Raw genomic sequence first — 17389 nt, forward strand, 5'->3', positions numbered from 1 at the left:
CACGAAACCGAGTGACTTCGCTCAAATACCCACCAAACCAGAGGCTTTTCTAAAATGGCCTCGTATCCGGCTCCTCATCGCTAAAATGACCATCTGGGATTTTTGAAATCACAAAAAAAGAATGTCAACTGGTCAACTAGTTTTTGGACGAAAATACCCCTGTGAGAAAACGATAGAGCCAATGGGCCTCTCCCGTGCGTGCGTGGTCTCCAGCTCCTCCCGTGGCTGGCCTGTGCGAGAGCAGGAGACATAGAGAGAGAGAGGCGGCGGCGGCATGGCCGGTGGCGACGGCGCGCCGCCGGCGACAAGCTCCCCAGCCGGCGACCCTACCTCGGCGACCCGCCCCCGCGCCGCCCCGTCGCCCAGCCCGCCTCCGCGCCTCCTCGTCGCCCACCCCAGCGCCCTGCCGGCCGCCACCGATTTCGGGGCTGGCGGGCCAAAGGTTCTCGCCGGCGGTGACGGCGCGCCGCCGGCAGCGCTCTCCCTGCCATCGTGCTCCCTCCCCTTGACGCCAATCACCGCCGCCCTCGCGTCCTTCTGCGATCGCGAGTCAGATTTGGCCGGGACCTGCCCGGCGGCGCCTGGGTCGGCTGCGCCAGCTCCGGCGATGCCTAGGCCGGCGACGCCATCTCCAGCGGCGCAAGTTGGCCCTCCTCCCGTGACTTCCGATGAGCCCGGTGCAGAACCCCTAAACCCTAGCACTGTCTCCCATCTCCCTCCCGTGCAATGTGGTATTATTATACATGTCTATTTATTCCGATTGATTGCAGAATATTTGATGGTTTTAGTTTAATTTAGCCTAAAATTTTTAAATTGTTTGCAATCGTAGGTGCATTTGTTGGCATGAATGATTATGATGGGGGTTGACGGTATGGGGAATATAACAAGTTCTTGTGATACAGAGTATGGACCTGTTTTTTGTGATTTGTGTGTGTTATGTTTGTGCTCACAAATTAGAGAAAGCTGAAAAGAGATGATGTATATTTTTTGTTGTAGGGTTAGATTGATAGTTGTCCCTTTTGATGGCCAATCACATGGCATAATCGGTGAGGTGGGTGTGCAGCCATCATTGAACTTTATTGATTGGGATGCATTGCAAACTATTGAATCAATTGATGAGGAGGGTAGATTAGAAGTTGCTAGCGATGAGCAAATGTATGCTTTGTTGGGCTTGCAAGGGGAGGATGATGAGAGAACAAAAAATGGAAGGGGGGCTAGTGGAACTCGTACTGCTCATAGGGTTCCCAATATTGATGTTGGGCTTGATGGTGCTGATATTCTTGTGGATGACCACATTCCAAACGAGAGGGTTATTGTCTATAACCTAGATAAACCCGCAATTCAGCTAGGGGCATTGTTCCCCTCCATGGCAGACTTTAGACTTGCCGTACGAACATATGCCATAAATGAGGAATTTGAGTTGTATGTGACAAGGACTAGACCAGACAGATATGATGGGTACTGTCGTGGGGCTAAAGACTGTACCTGGCATGTCCATGCACGGCCAGAATGACGTGGTGGAGATACTATCATTGTAATGATTTCCTCTAAACATTTTTCTTTATTACTTCTTTGCGTCTTAACTATGTGGGTCTCATTGAATGACTTAATTTTGTAGGTTTCTGCATATACCGGTGGTCACACTTGTACCTCTAGTATGAGAAGGAGGACAACAACTCCCAGTGCTAAGTGGGTTACTTCGAAGGCTGTCTCTATCCTCAAGACGACTCCTCATATGGGTGTGAAGGAACTACAACTCAAGTTGCAGGACGATTTCAAGTGTACTATTGGATATGACACGGTTTGGAGGGGAAAGGAAAAAGCAATGGCAGAGTTGTATGGCAGTTGGGAAGAAAGTTTTGGCCTTCTTTACAACTGGAGGGCTCAAGTACTAAAGACGATGCCAAACAGTGTCATTGAAATTGATGTTGTGGTCCAAGATGGTATGCCTTACTTTCGCAGATTCTTTTGTGCACTTGGTCCTTGCATTGAGGGTTTTCTAGAGGGGTGTAGACCATATCTTAGCATAGACTCAACTGCACTTAATGGTAGATGGAATGGTCATTTGGCTGCAGCATGTAGTGTTGATGGTCATAATTGGATGTATCCTGTGGCATATGGTTTCATTGACTCTGAAACAACTGATAATTGGGTGTGGTTCATGACACAACTACATAAGGCCATAGGAGATCTTTCTCTACTTGCTATTTGCACTGATGCTTGCAAAGGTCTAGAATATGCTGTTAAATATGCATTTCCCATGGCTGAACAAAGAGAATGCTTTAGACACCTCATGGAGAACTATGTTAAAAAATATAGTGGTGCAGAACATATGTTTCCTGCTAGAAGGGCCTATAGGAAAGAAGTGTATGAGAAACACATCTCAAAGGTCATATCTGATCCTGATGTGAAGCATTATTTGGACACATATCATAGTCTCAAGTGGATGAGAAGTGGGTTCAATCCAGCCATCAAATATGATTATGTCACTAATAATATAGCTGAGGTGTTTAACAACTGGATTAAGGACATTAAGGACTTGCCTGTTTGTGAGCTTGCTGATCGGTTGAGGGAAATGATAATGGTCTTATGGTACTGGAGGAGAAGGATTGGTGAAAGGCTGCAAGGCAAGATACTACCAGCTGTCCTACATGTCCTAAATGCACAAACTAGGGGACTTGGTCACTTGAGTGTTGTGCATGGCGATCATTACGCCGCACAAGTTGTTGACATTAGTAGCACTAATGCAAGACATGTAGTTAAAGCATATCTTCATGACTGCTCATGTGAAGAGTGGTAACACACAGGTAAACCATGTCAGCATGGTTTGGCTTTGATAACGGCATAACCATTAAGAGATGTGAAGATGGAAGACTTCGTTAATGAGTACTACTCTGTGGAAAGGTTCAAAAATGCTTACAAGAGACTAATACAACCACTTCCTGACAAGTCTCAATGGCCAGAGGTAGATCTATCTCATGAGCTAGGTGCTCCACTTGGCAAAAGAAGTGTTGGCCGCCAAAGGAAAAATAGAATTAAAGGTGGTGGTTCTAAGGGAAAGGGAAAGGGAAAGGAGACTGAGAAAGAAAAGAAAAGAATTAAGGGCCCTACCAAGTGCCCAAAATGTGAACGATTGGGACATAGGCAAAGCAGCTACAAATGTCCATATAATGGAACAAAGAAAAGGTATGTGCTCGAAAATCAGTGTCCACATTGTTTCAATTGCTTTTCGAATTTATTACTTACTTGAATGTTGTATTGCAGGAAGAGGAGACCTAGGAAGAATAGCACTAAAGCTTGGTTCCCTGCAGAAGCTTCAACACCAACAAGTGAAGCTCCATGCGATGATTTTACACAAGAGGGGCCTTCTATGATAACAAGGCAAAAAACTCTAACTTTGTGCTTGCATGGTGATCATTACTAAACATTTAAATTTAAGTCATATGACATATTATCATTGCAGGTCGCTTGCTACACAAGATGAAGGCGGCAGCTCATCACAGCTCAACCATGTCTCTTCGACGGGTACTAAGCAACCAAAAAAAAAGGCCGCCAAAAAAATTACTCCAAAAAGGAAGACAAGCTGAAATGGAATGACTGTCCCTCACGACTTGTTCAATATGTATTTTATTCTGCTTGAACTGTTTGGATCAACTATGTGTATGGATTATGTGTATGGTTGCTACCTGTATTATGCCAATGTGATGTTGAGATTATGTCCTTCGCTGTTGGTATGAACTATTTGGATGAACTAATTAGATGCACCATGCTAGGATTGTTACTTCTATTATGCCTATGTGATATTGGGTTTGTGTCCTTCAATGTTGGGATGAACTATTTGGATGCACCATGCTGAATTTTTATCAATGGATCTATGGTTGTTGGAATGGATAAAAGTATATGGATCCATGTTGCTAAATTTTGAATGAAAACATTCAATATATTAAATTTTGCATATAAGGTGTAACCTTGTTCAATTGTTTTATCAAATTGTTTCTATACCTGTACTGTGCTTTTGGGTGGCTTAAAATGACCATCCGTGTGGGTTACTGGGAACAACACAGTTAAGTCATTCAAAAATTCAGGCTAAATTAAACTAAAATCATTCAATGAGACCCAAAAAATTTACATAGTTACAGGCTGATCACAGTTGATGCTCTTGAGTACATTTTCAAGTTGTGTGGGCAAGCTGTTATTTCTAATTTACAACACAAAGGGTTTCTTGAAGTTGCCCTCCACTTTGTGAAAGATGAGAACACCAGATTCAAGCATGCAACAAATTTCAACAAGCATGTAGCAAATTTCATCAAGCACGCAGCAAGCAGGCGCGTCGGCTTCGGCCGCCGGGGGATGCGCTCCCCGGCCGGCAACCAGGCGTGTCGGCGGGACCAGGCGGCGCCGGAGCTGGCCGACCGTCGGAGGATGCGACTCCGGCCGCCGGGGGATGCGCTGTCGTCGTGGTCGCGGAAGGACGCGAGGGCGGCGGCGATTGGCGGCGAGGGGAGGGAGCACGACGGCGGGGAGGGCGCTGCCGGCGGCGCGCCGTCGCCGCCAGCGAGAACCTTCGGCCCGCCAGCCCCGAAATCGGCGGCGGCCGGTAGGGCGCTGGGGTGGGCGACGAGGGGCCGCGGAGGCGGGCTGGGCGACGGGGGGGGGGGGGGGGGGCGAGGGCAGGTCGCCGATGCAGGGTCGCCGGCCGGGGAGCTTGTCGCCGGCGGCGCGCCGTCGCCGCCGGCCATGCCGCCGCCGCCTCTCTCTCTTTGCGTCTCCTGCTCTCGCACAAGCCAGCCACGGGAGGAGCTGGAGACCACGCACGCACGGGAGAGGCCCACAGGCTCTATCGTTTTTTCACAGGGGTATTTTCGTCCAAAAACTAATTGACCAGTTAATATTCTTTTTTGTGATTTCAAAAACCCAGATGGCCGTTTTAACGATGAGGAGCCGGATACGAGGCCATTTTAGGGAAGCCTCTGGTTTGATGGCCATTTGAGCGAAACCTTTCGTGGCCTAAATAGTAAATTTCTCGTCGTCCTGGGTTTGGCTTGACTTGAGACAGTCAGACCTGGGCGATTGATGTCTTCCAGTTAATTAGGAAGGCAAGCAACACTGGTCCTGTGTTAGTGTTAGCAAGCATGCATGTTTCCTCCGGTCCTCCTCCGCCGCCACCTCCTCCTCCATTCTCCTCGCCACCTCCACCTGTCCATTGCCCGCGCGCTCTCCACAGCCACCAACACTAGGGCGGGATCACATCTCCACGCGCAAGCCATCAAACTACTACCCATGTCCATGTCCGCTACTCACATCTTCACCATGAACCACCTCCTCATCTTCTACTCCCGCCGCGGCCTTCTTCACCCTGCGCTCCAGCTGTTCGACGAAATGCCGCACAGGAACCTCGTTTCCTGGACAGTCATCATCTCTGCCTCCGTGCGCAATGGCGCGCCTCACCTGGGGCTCCGTCTCTTCGTCTCCATGATCAGGAGCGGCCTCTGTCCCAACGAGTTCGCGCTCGCTACCACGCTCACTGCCTATTGTCACTCCATGCCCCATGCCTCCAATAAGCTCCTTTTTGGCCTTTCTCTCCATGGCATTGCCGTCAAAGCTGGCGTGGATGGGAATCCTTTCGTAGGGAGTTCGTTGCTGCTCATGTATGCAAAGCATGGCCATATTGCTGCTGCGGAGCGTGCATTCTTACATATCCAGAACAGAGATTTGACGTGTTGGAATGCCATGCTGGAGGGCTATGTTCTGAATGATTTTGCGCATCATGCCATGAGGACAATGCTTCTGATGCATCATTCTGGGCTCAAAGCTGATCGGTTCACCTATATCTCTGTCATAAAGTCTTGTTCGATCAGCGGAGAGAGGGATTTTGGGCGACAACTTCACGGTCTTGTCATCCACAGCATGTTGAACTCAGATACCTCAGTTATGAATTCGCTTGTTGATATGTATTTCACAGCCGGACAGAAGGAAGTTGCTGTTGCCGTCTTTCATAAGATTCAACAAAAGGACACTGTTTCTTGGAATACAATGATTTCAGGTTTTGCGCATGATGAAGACGAGAAGGCAGCCATTCGTTACTTGATCGATATATCACGATCTGGATGTAAACCAAATCAGGTTACTTACTCTGTCCTGTTGAGGCTGACTGGTGCTAAAGAGAATGTCTCATTGGGCCTTCAGTTATTTGCCCTTGCCTACCGCCATGGCTATACTGACAATGTTCTTGTAGCAAATGCAGCAATCAACATGCTGTCCAGATGTGGATTGCTCAATTGTGCGTATGGCTTCTTTTGTGGTCTCACTTTCAGGAACATTGTGACATGGAACGAGATGATTGCAGGTTATGGTCTTTTCGGTTGCTCTGAAGATGCAATAAGTCTCTTCCGCAGTTTGGTTTGTTTTGGACCAAGACCTGATGAGTTCACCTATTCAGCTGTTTTGTCTTCTTTCCAAGAAGCTCAAGGTGCAAGGGACCATGAGTTAATCCACACACTTATTCTGAAACAAGGTTTTACTTCCTGTCAGTTCGTGTCTACTTCGCTGATCAAGGCATATGCAGCAGCACTTGGGTCAGTTCAGAGTTCACAGAAAATCATCGAAGACGCCGGCAAGATGGATCTAGTGTCATGGGGGGTCATCATCTCTGCATTCCTGAAGCATGGCCTGAACGATGAGGTCCTTTTCTTTTTCAACTTGTTTAGAGGTGACTCCACGAACAAGCCTGATGAGTTCATCCTGGCAACCGTCCTAAATGCCTGTGCAAATGCTGCATTGATCAGGCACTGCAGTTGCATCCATTCTCTTGTTCTCAGAACAGGTCATGCCAAGCACTTTTGTGTCGCCAGTGCTGTTGTTGATGCCTACGCAAAGTGCGGTGAGATTACCTCTGCAGAAAAAGCTTTCAACGCTGTTTCATCAACAAGTGACGATGCCATCCTGTACAACACCATGCTGACAGCTTATGCCAACCATGGTTTGATCCAAGAAGCCCTTAGCCTCTACGAAGGGATGACTAAAGCTCAACTGAATCCAACACCAGCCACATCCGTCGCCATTCTTTCAGCTTGCAGGCATTTGGGGCTAGTCGAGCAGGGGAAGCTTGTGTTCAGCTCAATGTTGTCTGCGCATCCAGCAAGAGCCAACTACGTTTGCCTGGTTGATCTCCTGGCACGAAAGGGTCTCCTCGACGAAGCGAAGAATGTGATCGAGGCAATGCCTTTCCAGCCTTGGCCTGCAGTTTGGAGGTCGCTGGTGAACGGCTGCCGGATACATGGGAACAAACAGCTCGGCGTGGTTGCGGCGGAGAAGATCCTGAGAATGGCGCCGAGCAGCGATGGCGCGTATGTTTCGCTGTCAAACGTGTACGCTGATGATGGAGAATGGCAGTCTGCAGAGGAGACGAGAAGGAAGATGGTCCAGAATCAGGTTCAGAAGGTGCAAGGTTACAGCAGGATTGAGATATAGGAATATCCTACTTGTAAATAGATCTACTACTGTCTTTTGAAAATTAACAGCCACGTTAGACTGGTAGAGGTAACACAAACTTGTGGACTATGGTGTTGTATGAATATGAATTTCTTCCAGAATGTTTGGGGGAAGGCAAGTAATCCTGGAAAGAGGTTTAGACATGCCGTAGTTCAGAATGCTAGTGTTGTCCACACAGGAAACTGATGTATTTTTAGACAACTGGAGACTTTCTTGACATGAGATACTGACATCAATTAGTAACTATAGTGATCAGGAAATACGGATCAGAAACCTCAAATCATTACTTTCCAAAGCAGGCTCTCTAAAGTGATAGGCAAGAAGTTTCATCCATTTATATAATCGAGCATACAATTGCCTACTGTAGCTACCAATGGCAAATATGAATGAACTAACTATTCTCAGCCACATACATCTTCCTATTCTTCAGATGTCTCTATACTGGCAGGCCATTGCATTTTGATTCAGCAACTTATTCTTCGCTCATATTAATTGAGGATCCGAATCCATTCCTGTCATATCTCCAAATACCTTGTTTGTCTCCGGAGAAGCAACATCTGAACTTTGGCTCTTGTGTTCATACAAACATTCACTATCCTCAAATTTAAGCTCCTTTATGCTTGCAGCTTCCCCATTAGGTTGTGCCCTCAGTGTCTCCTTAACGATCCTAGCATCCTCGTCAGGATTTATCATTGCAGTGTCACTATCTGGCTCATGCTTTACACTTCTATCTTGGTTATTATGTTGAGCAATTGCAGCATCTCTGGCTGGCTCCAATTCTACTCTTCCAGCTTTTTTATAAGGTTGCAACATTGTCGAGTCGATGGATGGCTCCAGCTTTACACTTATGGCTTCCTCATTAGGTTGCACCATTGAAGTATCTCTGGAAGAATCCTGTTCTACTCTTCTAGCTTTCTCTTCAGGTTGCAGCATTGCAGCGTCACTGGGTTCCTTACTAGGTTGCACAATTTCAATATCTCTAGGTGGCTCCAGTTCTACTCTTTTAGCGTCCTCATAAGGTTGCAGGAACAGAGTGTCGCTGGATGGCTCCTGTGTTATTACTGTTGCCTGCATTAGGACATCAGGATCATGAGCATCTCCAGCCAATATAGTTTCATCCTTTTCCACATCAACAGCTTGGCCATTCTTCTTCATGAACTTCCTCTTGTTCCATTTCTTCTTGAAACCACCTTTCTTGGCTTTAAGTGGTTTTGGGGTTTCACTTGAGCTTTTCTCTGCCTCCTTACCTTGCCTTTTACCAGGAACTACAACATGTTTTGTATCACCATTTGCACAACTCTCTGATTGACCTGCACCAAGCAATGACCAAGCAATGCTCATTCATAACACCCAAAAGGAACATTTTAAAAAGTGAATAGCCTGGATTGGTTGAGAAAAATGGGTCCTTAGTAAAGAATAGAATGATACCTTGGATTGCAAGAAGAGCAGTTCGGGCAGCTTTTATCTCTGCCTCTTTCTTTGTTCTGGCTGCAGCACCAATATATTGTATTCCACCAATCTCTACAGTGCATATGAAAGGAGCTAAGCCTGAGGCTTGTTTGGTGCAAATATAAGATGGAATAGCATAATTCATCTTCTGGGCATACTCCTGAAGAAGATTCTTGCAGAGCCCAGTTTCTTGCTGGAAACATAGTAAGATGTGTCAAAAACGCACAGAGATCTGGGTAAGAGATTATAAAACTATTCTAAATTTTAGTCAGCTTAATCCTAAGAACTAAAGAACATCCAAATTTTCTAACTTACCAAGTGCACTTTGAGGTTTGGATTGTTTCATGGGCCACAAAACTGGGGCAGTATGAGTTCAAAATCTCTTAAAGGACTAATTTTCGTTATATCCATAAAAACACCTCTGTGGAATCACAAACTTGAGAAGAATACAAAAAAATTGTAACAGGAGACAACAATAAAACCGTCTGCAATCTCTTCTGGCTCACTAGGTCTTAACTATAGCCAACAATCTACAAACCTGAAAGCTCTGAGTATTTCTGGAGTTATCAGGTAACTCATCCCATTTATCCCCAGTTTATAGTCCATAGCTTTGCCACTGTTTTTATAATTCTTATGCTGTTTTTCATATTCCTGAGAACTCAAAACTAATCACAGTATTGAAACGAAAAAAAAGGAACATTCCAACACTTTCTACTAAACATCTATTGCAGCAGCAGGTCCCAATAGCCCTTGCTTGCACAATGCTCCAATCAGCTGCCTCAACACCGGTGCGTCACGCATGAATAGTGGCTCGAACAGCAACTCTTGTGCCTGTGTGGCACCAACACCAGCCCACAGCAAGTCTACAAGCTCTGACAATGCTGCTGGATCCCACCGCAGGCCACGCCTTACCGCCTCCTGCAATACCTCCCTCACCGTGACCATGTCCCTAACAGACATGCATCCGGCGACTACCACACTAAATGTTTTTACATCCGGTGGGCACCCGGCGTGCTCCATGCAGGCCATCATCCTCCGTGCTCCGGCAAGGTCACCTTTCCTGCATAGTGCACTGATGTACACATTGTACGCACCAACATCCGGCACCAGCCCTCTCAGGAGCATCTCATCAAACACCTCCTCCACGGAATGGAACTCTGCGCTCTCGCTGAAAGCTTGCATTATCAACTTGAAGTACGCAAGTGAAGGCGCCACCCCGTCAGAACCCATCTTATTCTTCACGACCTCATATGCCTCCACTATCATTCCCTCTCGCAGAAGAGCGCCAAAGATGCCATGGTAGTCAGATCTGCTTGGGTAAATGCCCCAATGGCACATCTTCTCCAAGAATGCTTCCGCATCCTGAGCAGGAGCGTACTGGCACAGGGAGGAAAGGACAGCACGGCAACTGGCTGGGTCAGGGTCAAGGAGGAGGGAGGGCATGCAGCAAAGGAGGTCGGCAGCGGCAGCGGGACAACGGGCTCTGCAGAGTGTGGAGGTGAGGATGCGGAAGGTAGTGACATCAGGGGAGACTGACGGGGCAGCGAGCAGGACGACTTTGGAAGCAATGCGGAGGAACACCGGGGAAGAACAGATAGCAGCAAGGAGGGAGTTGAGGGCACGGGCAGTGCGGAGGGTGGAGAAGAGGGTGGTCGCGGCAGCAAGACGGCGGTGGCGTGCAAGCATTGCCAGGAGGCGGTGGTGGTCATCTTCTCGGCGCATTTCCCTCAGATTTAGTTGCTGACTTCCTGTGTTGCACAGGCCAGTCTCTTGCTGGAAAACATATTAAGATGTGTCAAGAAAGCACAGAATTCCAGGTAAGAGATTATAACACTATGCTAATTTAGTCAGCCTAATTCCAAGAGACTCGACTAAAAGAGCATCCAAATTATCTAAATCTTGGGCTTGGAAATGATTACGGAACTTATTATGTGTACTTTGATGTATGCATTATTCATGGTTCACAAACCAGAGAAGCGTGAGTTCAGAAGTTCTTTAATGCCTAATTTCCTGCTATAAGATTTATGAGCTTGAAAAGATACCAACAGATCATGATGGTAGATAATAATAATAAGACTCTGGTGACTGACAGCAAAGCTTTCACAATCTCTCTTCTTGCTCTCTAGGACCTAACTGGCTAAGTCGATCCAACCAAACAGAAACTTGAAAGCCCCAAATAGTTCTGGAGTTATCCGGTGACTATCTCATTCTTGAAATTCGCAAGAATTGAGCACTGTATTGAAATAAGAAGACTATTCTAATGTTTTTACTAATCTTGTACTACACTGGCAGGCCCCCCAGGCCCCAGCTAGTCCATTATGTTGAGTTAAACAAAAACACCGATAGATCATAGAGTGACTTACAACTGCTGGAATGTTTGCATTGGTTGGTATGGACTTGACGATTTCCATGAGGGCAACTTCAGCAGCAGACTGTTCGGCAGCCTTTCTGTTGAAGAATCCGGGCAGGGAGTCATACTTGGTGTTGTTAATCACCACTGTGGACTTGAAGATGGGCTCATGGGAAGGTCCCTCCTTGAGAGTATGATACTCTGGAGTCTGGAGACCGGCCTTCTGCGCATATTCTTGCAGACGGCTCTTGAAGACGTAGCAGTTCTCAACCCCTGGGCCAAATCAAGCATACCACAACTCAAAAGCAGCATCATTACAGTGCCAGGAAGAGCTCCCTATCACACAAGTAAGTTTTGGTAACAAATGTATAAATAATAATTTTATCCCAGGTGCATCGTCTATGAGCTATGACCCATGAAAAAAAAAGGGGGGGAGGGGGGGGGGGAATAGTTGAGGAATCAAATCAAACCTGTGGTTAGCACTCCAACAAGAATGAACACTGAAGAGAGGGTGGGGAGGAAAGTAACTTAGGGTCTGTTTGGTTGCATGTATATCCCTAGCCTGGTCCGTAGGTTACATCCAGGTTGCTCTCAGCCTGGCTGGAGTGATCCAAGTTGCTCTGTTTGGTTGTCTGTATGGGTTTATCCTGGATGACCTGGGATAGTGTTTGGTTGGTTATATCTATGAATGTTGTAGCTAAGAGATGGTGTTTGGTTACATGTCTGGATCAGTGCACTTACCTCTTCTTAGAAATGATGAGGTTGCCACGTGATTCACTCCATATTTAAAAAAAAGCGTGATTGTTTGTCAAATATATTATTTTTTAAAACTTTAACATGCATTTCCCATATAATCTTGGGCATATCATATCTAAGTTTTTATGACAGCTAGGCTAAGTCTTTGACATGGGTAGGTCTACCCAGTAATTTTTTCTCTATATATCTTTTCTTTTTTTAGATGAATAGTACATGGTGTTTAGACAATTTGAATATGCACCAGGAGATGAGGGAGCTTCAGAAAGATGCCGTAAACATTAAAAGTATCACATCTGACAATTAGGTGAAATTAGCTAATTGGCAAAGTTCGTGAGGTAATTGCTTAGTTTTAGAGCATTCTAAATATATGGTTTTCTATTGTTAATGCCCAGAATTGTCAATGAGTTTGTACCATGTTTTACTATAGGCTGTGCAGCTGCCTCTTATATGGATGCTGCATGGCTAAATTTGTGAAGTATCTGAAAATTCTTATGGCATCTTCACCTTTTAAGGGAACATACTGCAAATTACAGTTACCCATTACAGCTACAGTTACCCATTACAGCTGATGAAATTGTTGACTTCTCATAAGAAAGCACTTTCTGCTAGCGATGTTGACTTCTGTTTGCCTACTGTACCAATGAACTCCACTGCCACTTTGAGTGCATTAATAGATGCCAGCTACATCAGGCTTGTCGACGACCATGTTGGCTCCCCTCCAGCCAAATCAGAAACTCCCCGGAATAAAAATCTCACCATAACCACTGCTGCACTCTCCTCATCTACTGTTGACACACCAAATTTATTAATTGACTAGCTGAATGTTCATTCATTTGCTAAATATTTAAATGAATTATGCATGTCCCAATGTTATCAGTGAATGTATATATAAAATTTTTGATGCAACATAACTAGTTTTGTGTTCTTACTAGAATACTGGATTTACTGACAATCAGATTCCAACTGCTTTGAATTGCTACTTCTTGAGGTGAGAAACAGGAGCAGATAATATAGTTGGATGATACCTTCCATGTCCAAGCCCCCGTATAAGCAACAAATTAGGTGGGAAACAGTCGCAGCTATGATTGCAATGAAGATCCAGTTGCTGATGCAGCTATGGCGGCGACGGCTGGCCGAGTCACGGGCTGCAGCAGGAGCAGGTCCAAGGAGACGCCGATGGCAACAACTTCGTGAGGAGGTTGGAGGCGAAGGCGGCGGCCGGCCGACTCAGGCGGCAGCAGGGGCAGGATGGATCTAGCGCCGGCGGGAGGAGATTCGAGGCGGAGCTGGCCCAGCCGAGCCACAGGCGAGGGCGGCGGGACGAGCTTGGACGAGGCGGCGGTGGGAGGAGGTTGGTGGCGATGGCGGCTGCCGGCCGACTCACAGGCGGCAGCGGGGGCAGGCTGGATCCGGCGCCGGCGGAAGGATATTCGAGGCGGCGCTGGCCCGGGCGACCCGCAGGCGATGGCGATGGCGACGGCGACGGGACGAGCTTGGCCGAGGCGGCGTGTCCGGAGGAGGTTCGAGGCGACGGCGTCCGGCCGAGCCGTGGTGGAGGATGGCTGAGTCGGCGGCGTCCCGGGCTCCCGGCTGGAAGAGGAAACTGCCGTGGCAGGAGGCGGCGGCGCCCCGGCTAGAGGGTTCGGGTGCTGGGGAAAATGGCGAAATTTAACTATTTACCACCGTTAAAAATACAACCCCTCTAAATGCTATTCTTGTCTTACGTACTAATTGTCATTGGAGGAAACTTCCTTAATAATTTGGCACTATCGCGCACGTGGCATGTCAACTCACATAGCCAGCATGGATGAGGGCAAAAAAAAGTCCGCTTTACCCCCTATGGGCCCCATAAGTCAGAGAGTGCTAGATTAGCATTTGTTTTATCTGATTAATTGCTTAGGATGTGTTTGGTTTTATGAACGAATGGTTTGGGATAGAGTCAACTCATCTATAACCATGTTTGGTTGATGGATGGGTGGGATGGGTTGGACCCAGGAGAGAAATATTCTTCTCAGATCCAGGTCCAACCTATCCCACCAAAACGGTGCGATGGATCCGTCCCAGGATGACCACGACGCACAGAGGGGTGTCTATTTTATTTATTAAATTTATTTAAAATGTATTACTTGTATAAATATACATCTAATTACTTTAGATTATTCATATATTAATCATGGTATTTAATACTTTATTTTGGATATGATTGGTAACCTTTATCCCATCTTATCCCTTCAACCAAACAAAAAATAGGTCCAACTCATCAATCTTATCCCTACGACCAAACAAGAAACATGGTCCAACTCATCCATCCAACCAATCAGGAAAATGAAACCAACCCATCCTATAATCCAGGGATGGATCCAACCCAACCCATCTCGTCCACGAACCAAACGCATCCTTAATTTAGATGCATATCTGTTATGTGATCATTCATGTATCTATTGGCCTGATTGGAGGCTACAATTTCTTTCCTGGTAATCACATATTTAAGTAATGCAATAGTATGGAAAAGCTGCCAAGTTTGCAGCACCAAACAAGATAGTGATTAGATTAGTGTTCATCCTCTGTTCGCGTGAGTTTTTGTGTGTATGTATTGGCCGTGATCCCGCCCGACGTAATATGCGTTATCTCTCCGGCGTAATTCTAACAAGGACGAGGGGCGCAAGCTGCTCAGCTCCAAGCACCTCTTCTTCCACGAGATGTGTGCCTACCACAACTCCGGCACCGTTTCGGCCAACGCTGCGCATGCGCCGCACAACGCCGCCCCCGGCGAGACGACCGCCTGCTTCTACCACCCGCTGCCCGCATCGATGGCCGCTACCTCATCCGCAACCCACCAGGCCACAGCGGTAGCGATGACTCCTTCCCCTGGCATGAAGGACTCATTCGCTCAGCGGAGGATGGCAACGAGACGACGACGTCCTAGTAGCAACGAGGTCAATGACGATGATGTTAGGTAGGCCCAGCGACGAAATCCGTCAGATCTACAGTGGCAACCGCGTGCACCACCACCAGTAGCATCATAACGGCCAGCACAAGCGTCACCATGGCGACGACGTCTCATCGGTGGCCGCGGGGGACGACGAGAATGGCGACAGGAAGCGCGTGAGGGAGTCTTCAGCAGCAGCAGCATGTGACGACGAGGGCCCCTCCACGGTGCAGCAACTCTAGAACGAGCTACCGGTGAACTTGTTATTTCAAACTCTAGACCGCGGCGGCGACGAGAAGAGGGGGAAGCGACGGCCTTCTCAGCGGCGAGGAGAAAGAGAGACGGGGAACTTATGGGGCCCACAAGGGGTAAAACGGACTTTCTATGCCCTTATCCACGCTAGCCATGTGAGTTGGCATGCCACGTGTGCGATAATGGCAAATTGTTAAGAAAGTTTCTCTCCAATGGCAATTACATAAGAGCTAAGATAAGAATGGCATTTGGAGAGGTTGTATTTTTAATAGTGGCAAATAGTTAAATTCCTCGGGAAAAGGGATGAGGAGGCAGGGCACCTCTATGCGCGGGTGCAAGGCTTGCATAAGCGGATGCAGTCGCGATGCATCATTCGGGCCAGGGCGAGGCGAGATGCTCGAACCCACCGTTTCCGCTCAGCCTAGCCACGCGAGGTAATATGCATGAGTCCAGCTTAACCAAACAACTGATTTTCTGTATATCTTATGCGAGCCAGGATGGTATAGGCAACCAAACACACCCTTAGAGCATCCCCAACAGCTCATCCATCTCATCCTTCATCCTAGAAATAAAGGATGAAAAGTAAAAATTGAGCTCCAGCAGAAAATCTATCTCATCATCTATTTTTGGATGTCATCCATATTAGGAGAGAGAAACTCTATATTTAGATGTTCTCTCCAATCATCCAAATAGATATAGAGGATGTCATATATAGATGATCTGCCGGAGTACAAAGGGATATAAAGGATGAAAGTGTTTTAGATGATCATCCAAATGAAGATATGGATGGCCAAATTTAGATGAGTTGTTGAGGATGCTCTTAGGGTCTGTTTGGTTGTCTGTACGTCCGTATCTTTCATCCAGATTGCTCTTAGCCTGGCTAGAGTAATACAATTGGCTCTATTTGGTTGTCTGTATGAATAAGTCTTGGCTGATGTAAGATATTGTTTAGTTGGTCGTATCTCTGAATGTTGTATTCAAAAGATGGTGTTTGGTTGGATGTTTTGGATCCGGGTTGACTAACCTCTTGTCATGAATGGTAAGGTTACCACAATGAAAAATTGTTCAAGTCCTCACTGTTGTGCAGTGAACAAATTGCCAAATCACATGAGTAATACCATGCCGTGCTGGGGGGAGTGATTTGTATGTAGAAGAATCACATGAGCATGCAGCAAAAATTACCATACTATACTGCAATAGCATTCATATGCAAAGCACACGTGTAGAATAGAATAATACCACGGCGTGCGGGGGGAGTGGTCTCGGTTTGCTGCCAATGGGACGAGGTGGCACGGGGTTCTTCCGACGACGGGGGCACATGGTCTTCCATATCCAGGGGTGGCGGCAGCGGGGGCACGGCGATAGGAGGAGGGAGGCAGCAGGGGGAGAAATGAGGCGTCGTGGATGGTGGACGGAGGAGGTCTGTGGAGGCGGCTCTGCGGCGCTAGGTGATGCGTGAGGACGGAGGAGGTGCCGACGGCTGCAGGAGGAAGGAGTCAACGCTGGGTGAGGACGGTGGACGAACCCTAGCTCTCTTGGAGAAAGAGAAATTTATGATTATACCATTGTCAACACTAGGCTTCGCCACTATATCATTACCAATATAGAACACGCCAAAATACCATCGTAATCGCATCGAAATTGCTCTTCTACCATTATGATAGTTCTGGCCTATTAACCTCTCTCCAGCCACAAGTAAAGATATAGTTACCCCTCACACCTTAATTTTCATTGAGGAGTGGTGCATTTAGCATTTTTTTTTCTAACCGGCATGTGGCAATCTGCTGCTATTACAATAATTAAAAAATAACTTTACAATACAGCAAGAACATGGATCATCGAGTTTGATTAACTTTAGCAAGATGCATAATAATAATAATAATAACAACAACAACAACAATAATAATAATAAGATGGATAAGTCTGCCGCCTTCCGGCCACGTCAGAGGGAAGGAGCGATGTGAGAGACAAACATGCAAAGAAAAGAAAGAAATAAAGAAACAAATAGATGGATGGATCGGTGATTGATTGATATCTATTGAATAAAATGTGAATGTGGGTAGTTTGGTCTTTTCACATGGCTAGAGGTGCAAAAGTAACTGGATTAAAAGAAAACAACTTTTTGATGGTAAAAAAGAATATATGATTACAATGGTATTTTG

General features: G+C 46.7%; 2 protein-coding genes across 3 annotated transcripts; one reads left to right on the forward strand and one right to left on the reverse strand.

The window, feature by feature from the left end:
- Positions 1-5046: 5046 nt before the first annotated feature.
- LOC121055707 (pentatricopeptide repeat-containing protein At3g09040, mitochondrial-like) lies at positions 5047-7487 on the forward strand. Its single transcript, XM_040528617.1, has one exon. The coding sequence runs from the start codon at positions 5137-5139 to the stop codon at positions 7468-7470; it is 2334 nt and encodes a 777-aa protein (XP_040384551.1). The 5' UTR covers positions 5047-5136; the 3' UTR covers positions 7471-7487.
- A 467-nt stretch (positions 7488-7954) lies between these two features.
- LOC102704482 (double-stranded RNA-binding protein 7-like) lies at positions 7955-13741 on the reverse strand. Of its 2 annotated transcripts, XM_040528619.1 has the most exons (4): positions 13072-13716; positions 11304-11563; positions 8920-9133; positions 7955-8801 (listed from the first exon to the last, which is right to left on the reverse strand). In XM_040528619.1, exons 1-4 carry the CDS (start codon positions 13076-13078, stop codon positions 7975-7977), a joined length of 1308 nt encoding a protein of 435 aa, XP_040384553.1. In that variant the 5' UTR covers positions 13079-13716; the 3' UTR covers positions 7955-7974. The 2 variants fall into 2 exon arrangements, with proteins under 2 accessions (XP_040384553.1, XP_040384552.1); XM_040528618.1 differs by lacking the exons at positions 7955-8801; positions 8920-9133 and adding an exon at positions 9593-10713 and having other exon boundaries at positions 13072-13741.
- Between the last annotated feature and the right edge of the window lie 3648 nt (positions 13742-17389).

The sequence above is a fragment of the Oryza brachyantha genome, chromosome 11 (assembly GCF_000231095.2).
Source record: "Oryza brachyantha chromosome 11, ObraRS2, whole genome shotgun sequence".
Classification (NCBI taxonomy): Eukaryota; Viridiplantae; Streptophyta; class Magnoliopsida; order Poales; family Poaceae; genus Oryza; species Oryza brachyantha.